We start from the raw sequence: 23,010 nt of genomic DNA on the forward strand, positions 1-23,010 counted from the left end.
TGCGACTACGCAGATCTCCGACCTCTCCTCTTTTCCTCCTCCTCCTCCTCCTCCTCCTCTCTCTTCTGAAACCCAGAGCTGGTCGTCTTCCCCGACCGCTTCATGGCCTCAGATGCTGCTGCAGCCATTTTAGCCCTCCTCCTGTTCATGATATACTCTTCCGAGATGTACACATCCATGGCGACGAGGAAGGAGACAGTGCTGTAGTGCTTATATGGAGCCGAGAAGCGTGGAATCCAGTGGGCTTTAGTCCCACGTTTTGCTGGTTATACCAGTGGATCGGTCTTCTCGCTTCGACGGGGGCTTTCCACATGCCACGAGTGCATGAATTGACCGCACGACTTTAGACACTACGAGAACCACGATCCTGCTAATTTATCTTAAAGGGCCGGATTTCAATTACCCGAACCAGATCCGATATGGGATCCGAATCCGAATAGATGACGAATATGCACATCGAGCGTTCGGATTGCGGCTCTTCGCCGCTTCAAAGGAATATTCAACCCAACCGAAGCATCAAAAGACGGCCGCCGCGAGTGATTCGTGCAAGGGGAGGGTAACGCTGCGTCCCCGAACCTGTGGACCAATCGCATACTGCCTCCTCGCCCGCCGTTCCATTTCAACGCTTCTCCGTGACTCCGCCCCTGCTCTCTGCTTCTCCTCTCCCTATCGCTGCCACGGGATGGGCGGGGGGTGAAAAGAGGAGCTCCCGCCACCGATTGCATCGTCTTCTCCGCCACTGATCATCTGATCTCTTTCCGACTGAGCTCCGGCATTCGATCTGCCCGTACGACTCCTCCGCTTCCCCTTTGCCCTCGGCGCCCTCATTAGAGCTCGATTTTGAGCTCCTCGGACGCCCCTTTCCGCTGGTCCGTAGGGTTTAATGTTCATCTTGATCCGTTATTGGAATTTTCTTTTCCTCCGGTTTTCTAGGGTTTAATGTTCATCTTGATCCGTCATTGGGAGCTTTCTTATATTTGTTGAGTGCTTGGTGCTTGGTGATTTATTCATTATGATGCTGGTCTGCTTGTTTTCCGCAGGTGGGGGAAGTGTTAGATTTGTCTGCACCGGAAGTGGATGATGGATTTAACTTGTGGTTTTCGGCCGACGACCGCGTTCGATTACGGCAATGGCTCCAGTTATTTGAGGTTTACGTACAGAGGGCAAAGTCGCAGCGTACTTCGTGAAACTAAGGTCTGCTTCAAGTCTTATTCCTTGGGCGGGGGAGTGCGTGGACTTGGTAATGGTCGTGTTTCATTGGGTTCAGTGCTCGGGAGAGATTATAGTGAGCCGTTTAGTTTTTCCGGGCGATGGAGGAGACCTTTCGAAGGCAATTTCTTGAACCCTCGGAAGCTTCTGAAGGGATCCATGCTCTTAAACTGTCAATCGAATGATTCTTTGGCATATGTTGGTGCCAGCAATCAGAATTTTGATGCCACTGAAAGCAACTTAGTGGATGAGCAGATGCCTTCCATCGAAGACTCGGAAGTAGGGGCTGGCTCTGATGTAAAGCTGAGTGGTCCAGAGGCGGAGGAAAAGGAAGCCTATCAAGTGGATGAGTTGAGGGAATTGCTACAGAAGTCTAGCAAGGAATTGCAGGTTGCTCGGCTTAACAGTACCATGTTTGAAGAGAAGGCACAGAATATATCAGAAACAGCGATTGCCTTAAAAGATGAAGCGGAACGTGCCTGGGAAGATGTTAACTCTGCTGTTTCTTCCATTCAGGAGATCATTAACGAAGAGGACATTGCCAAAGAAGCAGTCCAGAAGGCCACCATGGCCCTCTCAATGGCTGAGGCCAGGATGCAAGTGGCAGCAGAAGCTATTGATTCCAAAAAGGAACAAACAACATTGACAGAACCTTCAATGGAGAATGATGAGGAACAAGCACTTGTATCTGCTCGAGAAGAGATCAGTGGCTGCAAGGAAAGCTTGGAAAGCTGTGCAGAAGGTTTGAGACGCATTCAGATGAGGAAGGAGGAACTGCAAAAAGAAGTAGAGAGGTTGCGCCAGATTGCTGAGAAAGCTCAGCTGGATTCATTAAAAGCTGAGGAGGATGTGGCAAACATTATGCTTCTCGCTGAACAGGCAGTGGCTTTTGAGCTGGAGGCTACCCAACGTGTTAATGATGCGGAGCTGGCACTACAGAGAGCTGAGAAAGCTGTCTCTTCTGCTGATGCTGTCGAGCAGCAAGCACAACCTTCTCAGGACCAGGTGGTTAAGGAGGAAGCAAATGTTGTTGAGGAGGTTACGCGAGGTACTGTCAGTGACGCTACTACCGAAAGAGATGAAGTGTTGGTTGGTGATAAACTTTTGGCTGGTGATGTGGCTGTTCGAAGCATTGAAGAGGTGGAAACATTTGATGAACTGAGTGATCAAGAGAATGGAAAGTTGACCTTGGATTTTACCAAAGAAGCTGATATAGAGTTCGAAAAGTCAAAGGCAAAGAAGCAGGAACAACAAAAGGACTTCACTAGGGATAGTTCTTCAACTGTTAATGCACCCAAGGCTTCGTTGAAAAAGTCATCAAGGTTCTTTTCTGCATCGTTTTTCTCTTTTGATGTAGAAGATGAAGAGTTTACACTTGCCTCTGTCTTCCATGGCCTTGTTAATTTTGCGAAGAAGCAAGCACCCAAGCTGGTTATCGGAATTATGTTTCTTGGAATGGGGTGAGTTTTATGGTAATGCATTAACTTCTGCTACTCAAATCCTTCATGGTTTATCAATGTTTCCGTGTCGGGTAGTTCCAAATAATTATTACATTCTGTTTAGCTCTTAACTGTCGTGGATTGTACTCTCTGCAATTCAAAGCACCCTGGTCTAGAGGGACGTTGTTTGGATGAACCAAGGAACATAAAAAGGGCAATATTTTTGAAGTATTGCTATTATTAACTTTCGTCAACTATTTTTTTTTTTTTTTATCTCTGTGAATCATGGTGTAATGTATCTACAGATTCATGTGACTAAAGACTGATAATTTGATACTTGTGCTATGTGATTATGCTAATGAAGTTGATGAAGAGAATTTATCCAAAAACGGAGTTGAAATTGCTTTTGAAAGTCTTAAGAATCCGAAACATTCTAGTAGCTCAGCCTTTCTTCTTGATTTACACTGTATCTACATTAAATATAAAGATATGCATGAGCCCCTCTTTCCTGCAAAGGAGTTGGTGTGCGTGTCCTAAGAAATGTTCTCCTAAAAGTAGATGGTATACTTGTTACCTTATGATGTGCTCATATGACTTTAACAACAGACACTGTTTTGGGTGATCGACTAGGCATAACCACTTTCTCCTGGATCATACTTTTATATATATATTTTTCATTTGAAATATAAGCAATTCTGATATTTGATAGAACTAGTGTGTTAACTCTATATTTGATATTTCATGGCTTTCTTCTGTCGTTGGAACCTGACCCTCTTAAATCTTTTTAGTAGTACTGTTAGTATTCGAGGTGATTTCTGTGTTGCTTGATTTAATGTATTGTTATATTAGGACTAAAATATGTTCTCAACACAATGTTTTTTTTTTTTCTCATTATCCATTTATCAAGGACAAATCCATCTGTGGTTAACTTCTGATTTGATTAAATGTACCTTTGCTTCTCTTTTGTGTTAACTTAATTCAAATCTTACATATAGAAATCATAAATTTCATCAACTCACTGACTCCAAAACCATTTTTTGTCTGTTGCAATATGTCGGTTGCGCACTAATGACTCCCTTTCTTTATAAGGTGGTTGTGTAACATGTTAGCCCTTGATACATCTACCTTTTGCTCTGGTGTTCTTTTATTTTAAGAGTTTCATTTTTTCGTGCTTAGGGGTTATAGGGTTCTGCCTTGTTAGTGTTTTCTTTGGATTATCTGGGCATCAGTGACACAATTCTCTTTCTCTTTAACCCTTTGAACCATTTTAGTAGATGATGTCTGTGGTTTGATATCTTTTAAATGCTTTGGGAGCAAAACCTGGATCATTCCCTGATAATTTTGTCTTTTATGTTCATTGGGATACTTATTTATTAGTTTATCCGCTCCACGGTTTTACCAGCATTATGTTTAGTTCTTTCTTTTTTGTGCCCCAAAAGGGAGTACTCTAAAGGTATCCTTGTCCCTTTTATTTCCTGTCCTTTTGGTGGTGTTTGCTCTTTAGCTATAGAAAATATTCATGATCATTACAATCAAATTTGTAGCTTTTTTGGATTCCATATTTCCTTTTCTATCCTCTTACAAGAAAATGTACAAGGAGATATACTTGATTATTACAAGCAAATTTAAAAATAATGTGGATGAAGTTTGCGCCAACCCTTACTCTATGATGTTCACATCCTACCGGTGATCTTATTCTTTTTACTTTATTGAAGAGGTTCTTTATATTGGTGCTCTAGTTTTTACTTTTTCTCTTAAGTTTGGACCCGTTTGATATGAGAAATTTTCCATATCGCCACACCTTTTGGCCATGAGCAGTTTTCTTTGACTTGCTCTTGGTTGGCCTTAGAAAATGATCAGGTTGGGAAATCTCTAACTCAACTTGTGGCTCCAGTCTTTTTAATGCTACCACATGCATTTGTTTAACTTGCTTGCATCTCATGAGTTACACATCCAAGCCTGTTGTTCTTTGGTATGTCAATTTCTCTCAGTTTCTGGAAATATAGGTATCGTGATTCTTCAAAGCTTCATGTCCACCAGACCTTGCCAAATAGACTTTCACATCTTTGCTATCTATCGTGTAGCAATTGCTATGCGTACTTTATGGTGCTAAATTTTTGGTCCTTGTTTACTGGTAGATCAATTACACTTATGGCCTATTTGTATTTCCTGCAGGCATCTAACAAAGGAAATATTGTCTATGGTAAAATTTGTAGGTCCATTTTTAATTGCTTATATAGTAAGATTACCAACTAGTGTTTGTATATTTGCCATCATTTCTTGGTGAAATATTACATTTTGTAGAACAAATGCATGGTTGACTTGAATGATGACACCCCTAGAACAACTAGCAACAAATACTTGATATGACAGAAGATATACAAAATGGCTTTATTAGTAATTCTTAAATTTCTTAAATTTTCTTTCATGATTCTCCTGTACCCAGAAAGGGCATATAAAGTATAAATACAGTTGGTTTCTCATCCTAATTGCTATTGATTTTCATGATTCTCCTGTCTAACTATTTTATTTTAAGCTGTCATGCCAATGAACAATGCTTTGGAATTCAATATGTATTAATTGATGTGCCAGGGCTTACTTCTTAAGTAATCGGGTAGAAAGGACCTCACAATTGCTTCATCAGCCAGATGTAATCAGTATTGAAGAAGTGGCCTCATCTGCCAAGCCTGTGGTTCGAGCAATAAGGAAGATCCCTAAAAGATTAAAGAAACTTATTGAACTCTTACCTCAGCAAGAGGTATTAATTTAATTGCAGATTTTCATCCATTATAATTTGTGACACAATATTTTAGTGCTTATTAAAGTATATCATGGACTTTCAAATAAAAATGTTCTCTAGTATTTTTGATATAGAGGTACTTCCCATTAATTTTGTTAATACTCCTTTAACCTTCCATTTCTCTACTAACATAATTTCTTGCTCTTGTTCTGACAGATAAATGAAGAAGAGGCCTCCCTGTTTGACATGCTGTGGTTACTGCTAGCTAGCGTTATCTTTGTACCAATATTCCAGAAAATACCTGGAGGTAAGCAATTGCTTGGAGTTTTACTGTTTGTTTATATGCAAAAGTCAATTTGTTTAATTGTTTCTTTTTCTACAGAATCAACCCTTTTTATTGGTTGATTTTCATATTTCACCACAAGAACACCCTGTTAAATTTTGTTCGTCAAGGAGAAAGCAAATATAATCTGTTTTATTGAAGTGCTAAAATGGGCTTCTAGTTTTGTAGGAAAAAGACTAGGATTAATAGATTGTGATAAAAGCAAAATGATGCAGTGAAGTATGCCAAGATCACCTACTTAAGAGAGGAACATAATAAAACTAGAGATGTCCATTGGCTACGGCTTTTTAGAATGGTTTATGAAGATAAATATTGGCTAAGGAGATAATTATAGTCAGAAAGAATTGATGAATCCAACATAGAGTAATTAGAATCTTGTTCACAGTAGCAAGTTATAACTATGATTATGCAAAGCATAAAGTTCTTGACAATTAATTGGGATTTTTTTTTGAGGTCATATATTACTCTGTAGTTTTCACATTTCATAGGTTGAAACATATATGCAAATGAAGCTAGACGAAGTTGGTCATTTCATGGATGATGATGTGATGGTGGTTAGTGGAACATATACAAAAACATGGATACAATTAATTATGCATACAAGTTAATTAATACAAGGAAATGCTTTCAGCATTGATGGAAGATCTGATAACTATTTTTTTTCATCATTTTTATATAAAAAACAATGCAATACCAAAATATTTGTCTATGTTCTGTTCGAGTCTCAAAGTGAAATCTGAAACCCATTATGCTTTCTATGTGACCTTAAGATATGCTGCAACTCTAGGCTGGAAAAAATGACAGTTTTGGAGACCAAATTTATGTGGTAAATATTGATAAAGATTATAAGGAACAGCTGCATTCAGTATATAAATATGCCAAAGGTGATTCTTATATGGAACATATTTACGTGATTCTTTTGCAACATTGATTATCTATAGTCTGCAAGGGGACTAAAATTCATGGGTGGTCCAAAAAGGAGAAATAGAATTATTGTCATGAAAATAATGGACACAGTTTTCCTGAAAAAATTATCATAGAAAATTGATTTAGTGTGAAAAATGGAGACAATTACATGTCAAAATTTGCATGTAATATTCTTCTTTCTGGTCACAGTGCCTTCTGCCTTGTCAAATAGGTGAATTCCTACAGTTGTCTTATGAGATAACCTGTGTTTATTCAAAGAATTTATCTGAATAGCTTCATTTATTCTCTGTTGTATCTTCTAGGTAGTCCTGTACTAGGATATCTTACTGCTGGTATCTTGATTGGTCCATATGGGCTGTCTATTATTCGGCATGTTCACGGGACAAAGGCCATTGCTGAATTTGGAGTTGTGTTTTTGCTATTCAATATTGGGCTTGAGGTAGTGTGTTGAAGTTATTTTTTTTTTTATCGGTTGCTGATGTACTAATAGTTGATCATTTGTTGAACTTGTTTGATGAGACAACTGAGTTTATGACACACAATTGCAGCTTTCTGTTGAAAGGCTAAGCTCAATGAAGAAATATGTCTTTGGCTTAGGATCTGCTCAGGTGATTCCATTGTGCTGTAATTCTTCTGTAATTGTGATCCTGTGCAAAACTGTTTATAGTAGGTTGTTGCTTTGTTGACAATTCACAGGTTTTGGTCACTGCAATAGTAGTTGGCTTGATAGCGCATTTTGTCTCTGGGCAACTGGGCCCAGCAGCAATTGTTATCGGTAATGGTCTGGCTCTATCATCTACAGCAGTTGTCTTGCAGGTATATTTGTTTTGCAACTACTCATTACTTTCCAACTCTGGATGTCCATTTTCATGTGTATATTTTGTGTATCACTTCATTTTTGTTATCAACTTGCACGTTTTTAGGTGCTGCAAGAACGAGGGGAGAGCACATCACGCCATGGACGTGCTACTTTTTCTGTGTTACTCTTTCAGGTATCTCTATCTTTTCTAGGTAGAAGTTTCATTTCTGCTTGGTGCTTGCAATATGAATTTACAATATCCTGAACTTGAAACCAGATTTGTCTGCCTGCAAGTTAAATCAGATATCAGGCTGTCTTTTCTTATATGTATCTTCCCAGCTGCTGTGTGGTACCTATATTGACAAAAGAATTCCTCTATCCTAAGGGAACATTTTTGCCCTGCTTGTAATTAGTCTTGTATTTTTCCATCAGTTTAAAGCCTATATTGGCAAAAGAATCCTCTATTCTAAGGGAACATTTTTTTCCTGCTTGTAATTTGCCTTGTATTTTTCTATCAGCTTAAAGGAGTTGAATATCATATCGTGGTATTTGCTGCTATATATTTTTTATTCTGTTCCTGTTAATAATTTTTTGTTTGATCTAGTAATTGATGCCTTACCTTAATCTATCACAGGACTTAGCAGTGGTGGTTCTGCTGATACTGATACCTCTCATTTCGCCAAATTCATCCAAAGGAGGGGTAACCTTCTATTTACTCATTTTTAACAATGCTTTATTAGTTTTTATAGCAGCTTGTTCATAAAATCTTATTAAAGTGTGACCCTAATATAGGTTTTAACTGTATGACCATCTTTATAAGCTATAGCATTAATAGCTATCTTTGATAGAAAAACTAGATTTTGACTTGTTAGCTACAGGATAAATCATATGTTAACTGATATTTTTCTCCCCAAAATTTGATGCATTTAGGGATCAGTTTTCCTAAGATCTGAGGTAGAATGGCTGGTATCCTTATGGAGCTTGAGTTGATATCTTGTTGTCTACTCTTTGAGGTCTAGTTATGGTGCCTTAAATGGGTTGTGATGTAGCCTTCAGCAAAAAGGGGCGTGTCCAGTGCATAAGGCTGCCAATGCGGTATCTGGGGAGGGTCAATGTACGCAGTCTTACTTTAAATATTTAAAGAGAATGTTTCCATCTCCTAGGTCGCAAAGGAGCAACCTTACTGTTATACCAAGGTCCGTGCTTAGCCTTAATGCAACCTTACCGATGTAGCATTCAGCCTTTCATAATATTTGTCCATCTCATTAATATATTTTTTTTAAATAAAGTGATGTAACACATTGTACTTTAGTCACACAGAGAGAGAGAGAGAGAGAGAGAGAGAGAGAGAGAGAGAGAGAGCTATGTCACCATGGTAAGGTTGTCTATCAAGGTTGAAGCTACATAATAGCCTTCTGCTTGCAGTTACAAGGTTGTGTCTATTTACTCTCCCAAACTCTGGTATTTGCAGGAGCCTTCTGATCTGAGCCACCTTTTTTAACTTCAGTTACTCTGAAGTTTTTTTTCTTCCTTTACAGAATTTGCATCATGATAGAGGGATATATGGTGCTCTAAAATGTTCAAATTAAGAGTAGCATTCTAAATAGCACCATGAAGTTGATAAATGAATGTCTTTGATTCTTATCATATAGGTTTATGGTTCAAGAAACCAAATAATCTTTAGTTTTGGAAGCCCTAACTAGTAATCATCGGATGCCAGATCACAATTCATCAAGTTGTCTGCATAAAAACTTGAGAGTAAATATTAATGAACCAATCGACCTTGATAGAATACAAGAATCATATAAGAAGAATCAAGTTGCTAGTAGTAGATCCACATTCCCTTGTATACCAAGACCGCGAATGTTACCTGTCATCATCTTTTGATGCCAGACTAATTGAGCTGCCTCATTTGCTAAGACAATTACTTTTCAGTATCCCTGTTGGTGGTTTTGCACTTTGGTGCACTCTGATAATCTGATTGACTACTTCAGATGCACTTTTCTAAGAACTTTTTTGCAAGTTATCATCGACTGTGAGTTCTTTAGTTATGATCTTTCTGTCTTTTTTATTTTTTATTTTTGCTTGGTTAAGTGTAGGTTATCATCATATCTATCCTTTTGGTAGGGGTTGATGACTACGTAATTTATATGATTTTACCATCTTCTTGATCAAGATCTCCTTCAAGTGCAAGCTCATAAAATAAGCTAAGAAAATTATTGTTTGTTGACTGTCTTGTCTTCCCTCAGGTGGGATTTCAAGCAATAGCAGAGGCTCTTGGATTGGCTGCTGTAAAAGCAATAGTTGCTATCGCTGCCATAATTGCTGGAGGACGCTTGGTAAGTTGGACTTTTATTGAACAAATATTTCATTATTATCATTTTTTTAAATACTGGTTTGATATTAGTTGCAATAACCTGTTGGACCAGTATGATACAGGTATAGCTAATGATTTATCGACATGTCCTGCATAGTATTGTTGAAAAGAATGGTGTATGATATGAAACTATATTCACCTTTCCAGTACTTGTTACCAGTTCAACTGGTATTTTAAACCATTTTAGTGTAATATAACAAGGGACCAACAAACATAATACCCCTTATACAACTACAACAACAACAATAAAACTAGTCCTAACTATTTGGGATTTGCTACATGAATCTTTTGCCGTAATTAAGATCTGCAAAAGACCAATTCGGGACACCTAGGTGGTGTAGGTGGCTTGTCACTTTCGGGTGATGACCTAACTTTCTTTATATTGAAATCAGATATGATCAATGTTCATGAGACTGATATAATGTTACGCTGGTTGTCAATGACCTAATGCAACCCTCTACCTTTTTCATCCGGGCTTGGGACTCACATTGGCAGTGTTAAACATAACACCCCCTATATACTGTTTAATTTTGAGTGACATGTTTGCTAAGCCAAGCAAGTTAACTTTTCCATCTTGCTTATTTTTGTCAGTTTTTTTTTTTTTGGCTGAACTTTGTTATTCTTGTTTGTATTATCTTATTCCATATGGATTTCTTTGTTTTGTTTTGTTTTTTTAATTTCGCACTAACTCCTGATTGATTTAACGTTGTAATATCCTTCATAATTCTTTATGTTTAATTTCACTTTCTCACTACCGCTATCCTGATATGCTGAAAGTTTCTCTTGATTACGAGAAGTTTCCTTTACTATTGACACTTGGAATAATTTTATTTTGGATATAAGTTTCGTATTGTTTGAGTAAGACATGTTTTAATGGTCAGTTTGCATGACAGAGTGTGCTTAAATGAGTGTTTTTGGTTAAAATTTGATGTTTCAACACAATTTTCTGTTCATACATCTTGTAGAATTTTCTTTTTCGAGTTCATCATGTTTCTCAATATTAATTGTCTTTGGCTATTATGACCTGGCAGTTTCTTCGGCCAATTTATAAGCAAATTGCAGAAAACCAAAATGCTGAGATATTTTCTGCAAATACACTCCTTGTTATATTGGGAACAAGTCTTCTTACAGCAAGGGTATGTGCAACTATTTATTATGATTCCCTGCTGTTCTCTCAAATGATCATTAGTGGAACTTCCTATAACAGGCTGGACTCTCTATGGCTTTGGGAGCTTTTTTGGCTGGTCTTCTCCTAGCAGAGACAGAATTTTCCTTGCAAGTTGAATCAGATATTGCTCCTTATCGTGGCCTTCTGTTGGGCCTCTTTTTCATGACAGTATGTACTCAATCCGAATCCTGTGTCCCATTTCTTCATGATTTTGTTACATAAAGCAAGTGAATCAGGTTGAGAGTCAATGCACGACCCATTTTTCTATCCGTCAGTATTTTATGTTTGCTTTTCAAAGCATCCTTTCATGTTGATTGTTTAGACAACAATGATGCTGGGCTAAATCCACATTGCCATTATGCTATGAAGCAAGGTTCGTCGTACCGTATCGTACCGGCGTTTCGACCCACGCTCGGTACGGTACGGTACGGGTGTACCGACCGGTATACCGAGGTGTACCGAGCGGTACACCCGATTTCACCGATTTAACCCTCCGAAAATACCTGAAAATTAAAAAAAAAGTTAGGATAGGGTTTTCAAGTTACAAATAAATATAGTAATAGTATAAGTTTGGCAAAATCAATGTAAATTAGGTAAGAATAGCATCACATATCTTTTTCGGGCTTTGAGGTAGTCTTATTCGAGGTTCGTATTTCAGCTCGTTATAGATTGAAATATCTACAGAAAAATTAGTTGAATTGTTAGACTATTTTGTTACAATATAAACTCTAAAATTCAAATAAATTAAGTAATCATATATCTAGATATACCTGATTGTTAATTCTACCACCAAAACGAACGACGGGCCTCCATGGGTGGTGGATCAGGGTCCTCGATCCGATACATATCAATATGATACGTTTGTTGGACCCAATCATGAAATTGATCCCATGACATAGTGTATTGATACACCGTATGCCATTGATGCATCAATGTGGTGCTGATCGTAGATTGATTGTCATGAATCATATTTGTCCGAGGCAGCTCTTGAGGCATGTATTGATGTTGTTCTGTATCATGCTGTTGCTCAGAGAAGGATGACCAACTATCACCATACTGTTGTTGCCCATATGATTCTCCATAATACGATTGCTGTGAATACGATGAGTCTCTTTCTGTGTCTATATCATGTATGCTCTGTCGCATTTGTTCATATTTATCCACTGCCTTCCCCTTCCCCTTCCCCTTCCGCGCATAAACTTGACCAGTACCTTGTCGAGTTCCATGATCTGAATCTTGAGTGGCATGTGTAAAATATTGCTCCTCAGTCCATTCACCACCCTCAAGTTGTGTAGACGAGGCCAACGATTGCCCGGCATCACCGCCATCATCTGTCGAGGCACTGCTGTCCGTGTTGCTGTCATGTCTCTGGACCGAGCGAGAAAGAGAATGTGATTGTGAAGGTGTCTCGTCGCCCGACTCGATTCTTTCCAACGATGCAACTGATGCTACTGCCTTCCCCTTTGCCTTTGCACGTTGGGCGGACGAGTGTGACCGTTGGGTATCGGTAGTTCCTCGAGCAGTTTGACTCATACCATGTTGTAATCGAGGGGGATTTTCCACCTATTGGGGTTGTGTTTCTTCTTCTTCTTCTATTGCCTCGGTGATAAAACGCGAAGGACGCTGAGGATCTCCCGCCTCATCAAGTAGAGGATCCTCTTGGTTCTCTACTGCTTCAACCCAATCTAACATTGGCTCTGAATCTTCGTTGTAGAATTGGAGGTCAATGGGATCAATATCTGGTTCCTCTGGCTCCTTATCCAACTCAGCACATCGCAATTTTAGCCGCATGTTATAATGGACATATACTAGTTTCTCTAACCGTCTGTAGGAGAGTCTGTTGCGGACCTTCGTATGAATCAATGTAAACGTTGACCAATTACGTTCGCAACCACTAGATGTTGTTGTCTGTGAAAGTATACGAACGGCAACCTTCCTTAAATGTGGTGCATCGCCTCCAAATTGTAGCCACCACTCGACTGCAAAAAGATATAAATAAGATTTTATTAGCATAACAAATAATCAACATTAAATATAATTGATAATCAATATGTATAACTTTTCCTCACCAGGATCCATAGTGTAACGGCACGATACAGCTACAACGTCGGAGAATGAACCAATTGTTTCTCGAAATAATCGACCCTCCATAAGAGCATTGGTTGCCTCGGTAGTGTTTGGCAAGAGCCGATATATAACATTTCGTAGTGTCGTTAGGAAATTATTTTGCGTTCCGAGAGCATATCGATATTGAATTGCTGAGTTTAGATAATACGTTGCAAAACATAATTTTGTTAGTATGATTTTTTATTATCTAAATAATAATAAATTAAATTATTCTGAATATGAATTTACCTGCATTATGGATATCTTGATCCATATGAACATCGGTCCGACGATCAATGATTCGTACATATTGGTCGGCCTTAAAATCATCTTTGAATGCTTTCCTGACCTCCTCTCTTGCTGAAATCAACATATATTTAAGATACGGCATTTGTGGACGCTTGTCCATATCGACCTTACGGAGGACAATATAAAGTGGTTCCACACCTTTTATGATTTCTGCTATAGTATCCCAAAATCTAGAGGAAAGAATGGTCTTTTCTATCTTCTTTCCATCACTCAATTTTGAATATCTGGATTCAGACCACTCTTGTGAGCTAGCCATTGCCTTCAAGCCTTGCCTTTTTTGCTGTAATGACTTTAATGCAATAAAATTGGTAGCAAACCGAGTAATTCCAGGTCGAAGTACCTCACCATTTACATACTTTTGCATTAATGCGTGGACCCAATGATGATTATATATAAATTTTGTAATTGATTGTGCTCGAGCTACACATTTTTTGACCGCATCCAACTCACCAATATCCTTCAACATTAGATCTATGCAATGAGCTGCACATGGAGTCCAAAACAAAGTTTTTCTTTTTTCCATCAATTGCAAACCGGCCTTTTTGAAATTCGCTCCATTGTCGGTTATTATTTGTACAACATACTGTGGTCCAATCTCCTCTACCATAGTGTCCATCAAGCTCTCAATGTAGTTTGCATCTTGGATCTTTTCAGAAGCATTAACGGACTTATGAAACACCACTCTTCTATTGCAATAAACAAGAAAGTTGATGATACTCATTCTTGTTGGTCCTGTCCAACTGTCACACATCAATGTCACCCCATATTCTTCCCATTGCCTCTTGAAGGATTTGATCCAATCCTTTATTTCTGCCACCTCCTCATCTAAGTACACGCCGTGAATCTCCTTTGGTGTTGGAGGTTGGATCCCCGTGCCAGACTTTTGAATAGAGGAGATCATGCTCTGATAATATGGACCTTTGGCTGTGTTGGCTGGAATCCTATGAAAGTTAAACCATTTTGAGATTGCCTTCCCAATATCCTGTTTTTTTTTCTTTTGTGTATGCATCGTCAATCCATGTCTGTTTCGCTGTTTGTGGGGGATAGGCTTGTGGATCAATATCAACAATATCTGGTGCGGACCTCCTGCCAAGACCTCTCATAAAACCACGGAGTCCACCATATCTCATGCTACTAGTTCGGCCTAGCTGAGAAGGAGCAGTTGGTTGCCTCATGCTGGTTGACCTCTGGATTCGACTACCAGTGCCATGCTCAAATTGTGAGTCAGGTCGTCGATGCCTCATTGCTTCATCGACCGTATACTGATGCTCCAATGATGCACGAATCCCAACTGTGAGATCCGGGTCGACTTCATCGCCGCAACCCTCATACTGATCATAAACCGGTTCCTGTGTAGCCCTATAATATTCTTCCTCAACTCTTGTCTTCTTTTTTAATGTATCTTCCTTTGTTTGTTTAAGCTTGCTTTGAAATAATTTACGGATCTCCGTTGGAACTTTCTTGCATTTTGCAACATCAGGATACCCACCAGCCAAATGCATTTTCACTCGAGTTATTCCTCCACCTTTGCCAATGTAGTCACAATAAATACATTGCCAATGATGACGGTTTCCATCTAGCTTTCGGGCATGAACCCATGCATCATCATGTGGCTGTTTCTTTGGTGCCATGATCCTATCAAATTTAAATCAAATAAACTATAAAGTATAAACATATTAAATTGACCAAATATCGATCATAAATCACTAATCACAACATTAAGTAATTTTATTAAAACATAACTAATTATATTTTATTATCATAAATATGTTACATGCATAAAATAAGTATTAACATCATTAGATACACTAATTACGTGATTAACATAATTAATTTTTCACTAATTACTTCTCTTTTAACATTATAAACATGGCAAACACCCTAATAGATATTAAAGATATTAGATTCACATAAAATCAAATAAATTTCGATTAAATCATCGTTAAAATGACTAATTACAGTATTAAATAACTTTAATAAATTATAATTAAACTTATTTTACCATCATATATATGTTAAATACATAAAAGAAACATTAAATATGTAATTTTAATCTAATATGATTCAAATTATGATAATTATCATTTATCTACACTAATTATACGATTAATATAGTTAATTTTTCACTAATTACTTCTCTTTCACCACTATAAACATGACAAATACCTTAATAGGTATTAAAGACATTAAATTGATATAAAATCAAATAAATTTTGATTTAATCATCATTAAAATAACTAATCGCAGCATTAAATAATTTTAATAAAATTTAATTAAACTTATTTTACTATGATAAATATTATTCAATATTTACTATGCATGAAAAACACTAACCATAATCTTAAATATCTTAATTACTCTCTAATTAAAGAAAACGAATACATACCTCTTGATTAGAAAGTTCTTCCTCTTAATCTTCCCAAATTAGCCTCAATTGAATTCACAAATCGTTATTTTATAGAGTTTAGGAGAGAAAAGAAAAGTTTGAGAGAGAGTTTAAGAGAGTATAATGAAATAGGGGAGAGAAGATTGGTTTAAATAGGAGGAGAAAGGGCTCCAACGGTCAATTTGACCGTTGGAGTACTGTAGCACTGCTACAGTGTGGTAACGGTCGATTTCGACCGTTACCGAGTGGTACCGGTCGAAATCGACCGTTACCGCCCGATATTAGGTTTTTTGGGCGTACCGCCCGGTAGCGGGCGGTCCGCGTACCGGTCACCTATCGGACCGGTACATACCGCCCGTATCGGGCGGTACGATTCGGTAAGTCAATCCTTGCTATGAAGTTACTTTATGCTTTTATATATCCTTTTTGTACATCCATTACATATTTGCATACAAGTAAATTATAAAGAAAGAGTGAAGCAATAAAAGGATATGCTATTATTGAATCCTTGTTGAGTAGTAAATATAGAAAATATGAAAGAGTGGAAAAGAAACCACCGATCTGCTTAACTAATGCAGGTGAAGAACTCTTTAGCTGGTCATTAAATGCCTATTTGAACAATGCTACATAAGGGTTCACATGGTTTGGTTCAGTTAATTTTTTGTGGAAATTTAGAATGGAATCAGACATATATAGTGTATGGAACCGCAAGGAAAAACCCAACCAAAATTAGTTGATTTGGTCTGGTATCAAGATTGTATAATGTTTGTATATTATGCTATACGTGATTATAGTTTATGTGAATGTTACATTCATAACACTTACATTAACTATAAAATTCTAACAAATATGTTCTATGTATATTGATTATTATATATAACTTGTAGGATCTTTTTTTTATGTGGTAAATAGGGTTCGAGACCACCATAAGATTTGTTCCAAAAGTAACAGAAACATTCATCATGCATATCATTTTTAGCTAAATCCTAGGCATTTGCTGGGTAATTAACCGGGTACAACACTCCAAAAAAGAAGACCCAAATTTTGCCTCCCAGTCTGCTAATATATGGGAAAATTGCATATGATGGCCATGGGCAGTGCAATCAGAAACATCAGCTAGAAAGGAGAGAGCAGCTGCACAAGCCAGCCCTTCACCAGACAACCACCAAATGACCACTGTGGATTACCTTTAATTAAGATCTGGGTTGTGTAGGTGGTTGATGCAAATAGGATACCCTCCCAAGCACCGTGTATTATGTATGGTTATATCATTTCTAGTTTGGTTTGGTATGGATGTTTCTTAGACCACAGACCAAACCAAACCAAATTGAAAGTTGTTCTACTTTTGTCTTTTTCAAACTATACTAGGCCAGTCATTATAGAAAAATTAAACCAATACAAAACAAATGCAATGATTTGAGTTACATTCTCAATTGACTGGTTCATTGGCACACACCTAATGCTACATACTGTGATCCTATGCACAATGGAGTGTGTGTCTGCTGGGCCACTCTCTCTCTCTCTGCATGTCCTGTATGAAGCTTTCCCTAGGACATGCGATGAGCCATGGTAGATAGCATTTCTCATTTAGTATCATGTCAGCTTTAGCCTTAGTATAAGAAGTTTCTGAACTTTGGTTATATTGAGAAAACTATGCCAGTTATTGGACTGTATACCATGGCCTGAATATACAATGTAATGTGTATAATTTTCTATGTGTTCATTGACAAACTTGTTCATAAACTTCATGTGTGTATTTTTTTCAGGTTGGTATGTCCATTGATCCAAAACTGATGCTTGGAAATTTTCCAGCTATTATGGGGACACTGAGTCTCTTAATTGTTGGAAAAACTGTGCTGGTTGCCTTAGTGGGTAGACTATTTGGCATTTCGCCTATAGCAGCAATAAGAGTTGGTCTTCTCCTAGCTCCTGGTGGAGAATTTGCATTTGTTGCTTTTGGAGAAGCTGTAAATCAGGTGATCTTTCTGAATTTGGTGTTTTTTAAGAGCTCTTTTATACTATTTATTTTCTCCAAATATGTCACGACCATACAATATATTAATTGGTGTTTGTTTAGGTTGCAGCATGCTTATACATGTCATTATGCATTGGCTCCATCAGTAACATAGTTATGCCATCAGGGGAAAATTAAGGGTTATCCTGTTATAGATTATTTTTTCCTTTTCCTGTTATAGAAATGGCTAGATAGTTTTGATTGGCAGATGAAACTTATTTATTCTATTTTTTGTATATAGGGTATCCTATCTTCTCGGCTTTCATCATTGTTGTTTCTGGTTGTTGGTATTTCAATGGCTCTTACACCATGGTTAGCTGCTGGAGGTCAGTTGCTTGCTTCTAGATTTGAGCAGCATGACGTCAGAAGTCTATTGCCAGTAGAAAGTGAGGTAAAATAATTGGACATTTCATTTCAAATACAATAGGATCTTATGGTACAAGTTTCTTTCATTTTTTTGAATCTGGTCAGCAAGGATATTCAGTGCTTTTTAAATATATTTGCACACACATTTCATTACTTAAGGATTTCTGGGTAAAAGTTGCAGGATTCTGCAAAATTGTGATAATCTGTTTCGTGTTGTATGTTTATACACGTCACTACATTATATTTTCAACCAATTGTTAGCCTGGATTCTGCATCAACTTTCGTGTATCTTTATCTTAGATATGCCCCTGAGTTGGATATTTGTCTGGCACTTGGACACCTGTGAAGCTCTTTGATATACTGGTAGAAGGTTTCTGCAACAATGGTCTGACCTGCCATACTTCAACGTCCACATACCTTTGAACATAAAGAACTCCATATACAATATTTATTTAACAATTATTAAAGTGTTGTTTTGGAATATGACTTTCATGTCCTTAATTAGGTAATACAACTGATTAGCAAGAAAATTGCCAATTTCAAATTTTCTGTAAACCAGGTGTTCTGCAAGCGAAACACTTTTTGTGATGACTAATATTAGTAGAATTGTGCAAAAAAAGAAAAGTAGAATTGTGGATGCTAACTGATATTTGGTTTGTTATGGGAATACTGCATGTTTTGAAATTCCAGCTTAGTGTCTTACTATTAGCCACGGATTGGCTCCCAATTCTTTTTATATTTTACTTGAGGCTTGGAAGTAAATTACACGTATAAATGGTTCATAAATATTTTATTTTTTGTATTATCCCACGATTGTTACTATGTACTTATAGCTAGCCAGAAGTTTAATCTTCGTTATCATCTTTTCTTGTATAGACTGATGATCTGCAAGACCATATAATCATATGTGGCTTTGGACGTGTTGGTCAGGTACTTCTGCTACCCTCCTCTTTGACACATTAATTTGCTTATCTCGAACCAGACCAATATATGATGTTCCCACAGTATTATGTTCATTTCAAAATGTAACAACTTTTCGGTCTCTCTGTTTTAGATTATAGCCCAACTTCTTTCCGAGAGGTTAATTCCATTTGTTGCCCTTGACGTCAGAAGGTAAGGTTCTTTTGTATTCTCTTATATGGCTTATGTTATACTTTTATATTAATGATATGAGCTCTTTAAAGTACAAATGTATTTACATAAAAAAAATTGCATGATGAACTCAGGCATGAAGTAGATAGGCATGCTCTTACATTTCTGTATAATTAAGTGCATGGAATGTAATCTCAGACCGAACCCCTGTACTGGTCCTGGGTTGGATCAGCACGGTATAGGCAGACATGGGGAAGAATACACGTCTCGATAAGTTGGGGTTTTAATTTTTAATTTTAAATTTTAAAATAAAAAATCTGGCTGAGCTTACTCTCCGATCCAGGTCCATTGCCAGGCCTGAACTTGAACCGAGCCTGAATTAAAATTTTTAATTCACAACCCTCACTGCCCGGTTTATAGGGCTTACCGATCTGTAATCCTGTGTTACACTTGAACCACTCGAAATTGGGTTGGTCTGTTTGCCGGTTGGCGATCGGACCGGAAAATACTGGTCATGCCATACCGAACCAGGCGAAATTGCATATCTTGATTTAGTGTTTATATGGTCACAACTTTGCCAGCTACTGACCTATGTGCTTTCGAGTGTTTCCTGCACAGAAATGATCACTACTAGTAGTATATACATGAGTAAATAGAAAACTTTGAAATATTTTAGCAAAGCACTTCTTGAAATGTAATCTTCATTCATCTGCATTATTTTACCTAATATAGAAGCATCAGAATTTTTAGTTGTATGATACTGGCATGGCTAAGCCTTACCACTACCAACTAAATTGTCCAAGGATATAGGAGCAATTTTATACCCAACAAAGCATAATTTTTGGCACACTAAAATAAATCTGATTATATGTATCAGAGGATTTTCATTTGTGTCTCTGCAGAAGTTGGAAATGGTGGATGTCTCTTTAAAAAATTTACACTTGGTGCATGGCCCCTCAAAAGATGGGAGTAACATCAATGTCCCTCTTCAGGGATATTTCTGAAAGACTTGGGTCTTTCATAATTGTCCCTTGTGAGGGACATTATTGTTGATTCACCAATTTTTGTGGGGCAGACTCCAAGTTCTTACTTTCTGAGAAATTGTTACTTGACAGTTGTCAAGGGATAAGCATGTCATTTTGTCATAATTTGTCTACTGAATAGTATATTATAAATTTCATCATAATGACTATTAGTAGCTGAAAAGAATCTTATCAGTTGCTAACTATTTTGGATATAAACAAAGCATCTGATTATGCGGTTATTGCATATCACTGTTATGCAACAGCCATATATGGCATAGGACAACAGGATTAAAACTATCCTCAGATAGAAAGGAATGGTGAAGATCCTTTGGGTTGTTTGGAGAGTAAATTAAATTAAAATCTTTGACATGCAGTGATTTAAAAAGCGCTAGGCGTCAAAAGGCTTCAAGGTCCAAAAACGCCCAAGGCGCTAGGCGCTCGCCCGAGCGAAGCGAGGCGCTAAAATATAAAAGTATATAATATAATTAATAAATATAATTATTTAAAATTTTAAATAAAAATATGCTATTTTAAATAAAAATTCTAGTCGCGAGCAGAGGGAAGGCTCGCGGGAGGTGCGAGCAGGGAGTCACGAGCAGAGGGAAGGCTCGCGGGAGGGCTCGCGGGAGGCGCGAGCAGTGGGAGGGCTCGCGGGAGTCGCGAGCAGCGGGAGGCGCGAGCAGGAGCAACGAGCAGCGAGATCGGGAGCGGCAGCGGGTTAGGATTGGGTAAGGGTTATATCGGTTTAGTTGGTTCGATTAAACCAACTAACAACCGAACCAGGACGGAACCAAACCTAAAATCCTGGTTCGGTCACTTGGTTTACCTAGGCGCTCGCCCGAAGCGCCCAGCGCCTGGGCTCGGGCGAGCGCCCAAGCGGTGCCTGTTTGAAGCGCGCCGCCTGGGACATTAGCGAGGCGCTCGGGCCTCGCCTCGCCTCGCACGAGCGCCTAGGCGAGCGCCCGAGCGCCTCTTTCAATCACTGTTGACATGTACATTTGAACGTTGTGACAGTTGAATTTCTTAGTCATATTAGTTGAGATGGCAAAATTGATAGAACATTTTTACAATACTTTGAACTTTAAATGGTCTCATCAGAAAAGATCTACTTTTCTTTGACTTAAATCTCTGACCTGTTTCCAATTATTTTTTGTTTGTTAAGTTGATTATCTTTCATGCCATATTATCAGTGACCGGGTAGCGGTTGGACGTGCGCTTGACCTTCCTGTGTATTTTGGAGATGCAGGGAGCCGAGAGGTTAGAAAAGCTTTAATTTTGCTTATCTTCACTTATAATATAGAATAATCTGTGGCATAGATTCAGGAATCTTAATTTTCAGGTTCTTCATAAAGTTGGTGCTGACAGAGCTTGTGCTGCTGCAATAGCTTTAGATACTCCTGGTGCAAATTATAGAGCAGTATGGGCACTGAGCAAATACTTTCCAAATGTTAAGACATTTGTTCGGGCCCATGATGTTGATCATGGCATTAATTTGGAGAAGGCAGGTGCATCCGCGGTAGGTTATGCTATCCCTTATCCATTTCAAAGCATAGGAAGAGAGAAAAAAGTGTCAACATGTTTTCTTCAGTTATATGGACATTACTTTATCATCATGAAAAGATCATTTTGACATTCTAATTAGATTTTCTATTGAATATTGTCAAGGTTGTCCCTGAAACTTTGGAACCAAGTCTCCAGTTAGCATCAGCTGTTCTTGCACAGGTAAACTGAATATCAATGTGTGATTGAACTTACATGATTCTGAATATTTAGTACTTGGTCATAGATAACATTGGCTTGATTTTGTTCATTGAATCTGTGAGAATTATGTTCCCCTTCAGGCCAAGTTGCCTATGTCAGAAATTGCTGCAACAATTAATGAATTCAGAAATCGTCATCTCTCAGAGCTCACGGAGGTAAAATTATCACAAATTGTTCATGTTATACTTGCTGAATTGATTTATTTTTTTGTGCTAACCTCTAATTTCTTATGCTGCATCAAGTTCCCTGACCTTCACGCGATGAGCTTTCTGTACTTGCAGTTATGTCAAACAAGTGGAAGCTCCCTCGGATACGGATTTTCACGGGTTACGTCGAAGCCAAAGCCCCAGAGTTCAGATTCTGATGAGAATGAAATTATTGAAGGAACATTGGCAATATAATTTCGCACAGATTAGGTGATAATAAAATTTTGTTTAGCTGTACAGTTGGCGATTTATTTTGAAAATCTAATTTGTATAGAAAAAAAAAAAAAAAAACTTGCAGAACCCAAAAGATATAATACTTCATTCATAGGTTATATGACATCAAAATTTTGCTTCAAGTAAGTTGAATTCCTGTTTCAGGATGGTATATTGGAGAAAAATCCTAGCCTTAAAATTTCATACTTCCAAAATAACCTTGCAGGATGCAGAAATCCTCAGCCTCGCAAGTTTGTTTCTTCACCTAAGCTCACTAGCCACTGGCGTCCAAAGTTGGAGCAAAGACTCCGGATGCGCTATGGCTTGCAGTAAGAGGTAATGTTACAGGTAACTCCTATCTTGCTCTTCTGAGTTTAGCATCAGTGAGCGCCTAATTCGTATGGGTTGGCTTTGTCCCTATTGTTCGAGACTGGGAAATGGGTCATACGTGCATGTTGATGATCATCAGGTAGCTGGTCGATGTAATTGAACCGGCCTGAACGTTCGATGCGTATGACTTATGATTCTTA

General features: G+C 37.9%; 1 protein-coding gene across 4 annotated transcripts; it reads left to right on the forward strand.

Annotated features, from left to right (window-relative positions):
• Positions 1-474: 474 nt before the first annotated feature.
• On the forward strand, positions 475-23,010 carry LOC103979973 (K(+) efflux antiporter 2, chloroplastic). 4 transcript variants are annotated; one of them, XR_010493320.1, is made up of 23 exons: positions 475-869; positions 1,041-2,669; positions 5,241-5,406; positions 5,605-5,695; positions 6,961-7,097; positions 7,207-7,266; positions 7,355-7,474; positions 7,582-7,650; positions 8,092-8,157; positions 9,707-9,796; positions 10,866-10,970; positions 11,042-11,170; positions 17,570-17,779; positions 18,059-18,208; positions 19,060-19,113; positions 19,238-19,296; positions 21,491-21,557; positions 21,640-21,816; positions 21,966-22,022; positions 22,142-22,216; positions 22,343-22,477; positions 22,566-22,623; positions 22,707-23,010. XR_010493320.1 is itself a non-coding variant. In XM_065137543.1 (22 exons), exons 2-21 carry the CDS (start codon positions 1,078-1,080, stop codon positions 22,460-22,462), a joined length of 3,594 nt encoding a protein of 1,197 aa, XP_064993615.1. In that variant the 5' UTR covers positions 475-869; positions 1,041-1,077; the 3' UTR covers positions 22,463-22,477; positions 22,707-23,010. The 4 variants fall into 4 exon arrangements, 1 of the variants encoding a protein (XP_064993615.1); XR_010493318.1 differs by having other exon boundaries at positions 22,343-22,623; XR_010493319.1 differs by having other exon boundaries at positions 475-787; positions 22,343-22,623.

Source organism: Musa acuminata, chromosome BXJ3-1 (genome assembly GCF_036884655.1).
Source record: "Musa acuminata AAA Group cultivar baxijiao chromosome BXJ3-1, Cavendish_Baxijiao_AAA, whole genome shotgun sequence".
Classification (NCBI taxonomy): domain Eukaryota; kingdom Viridiplantae; phylum Streptophyta; class Magnoliopsida; order Zingiberales; family Musaceae; genus Musa; species Musa acuminata.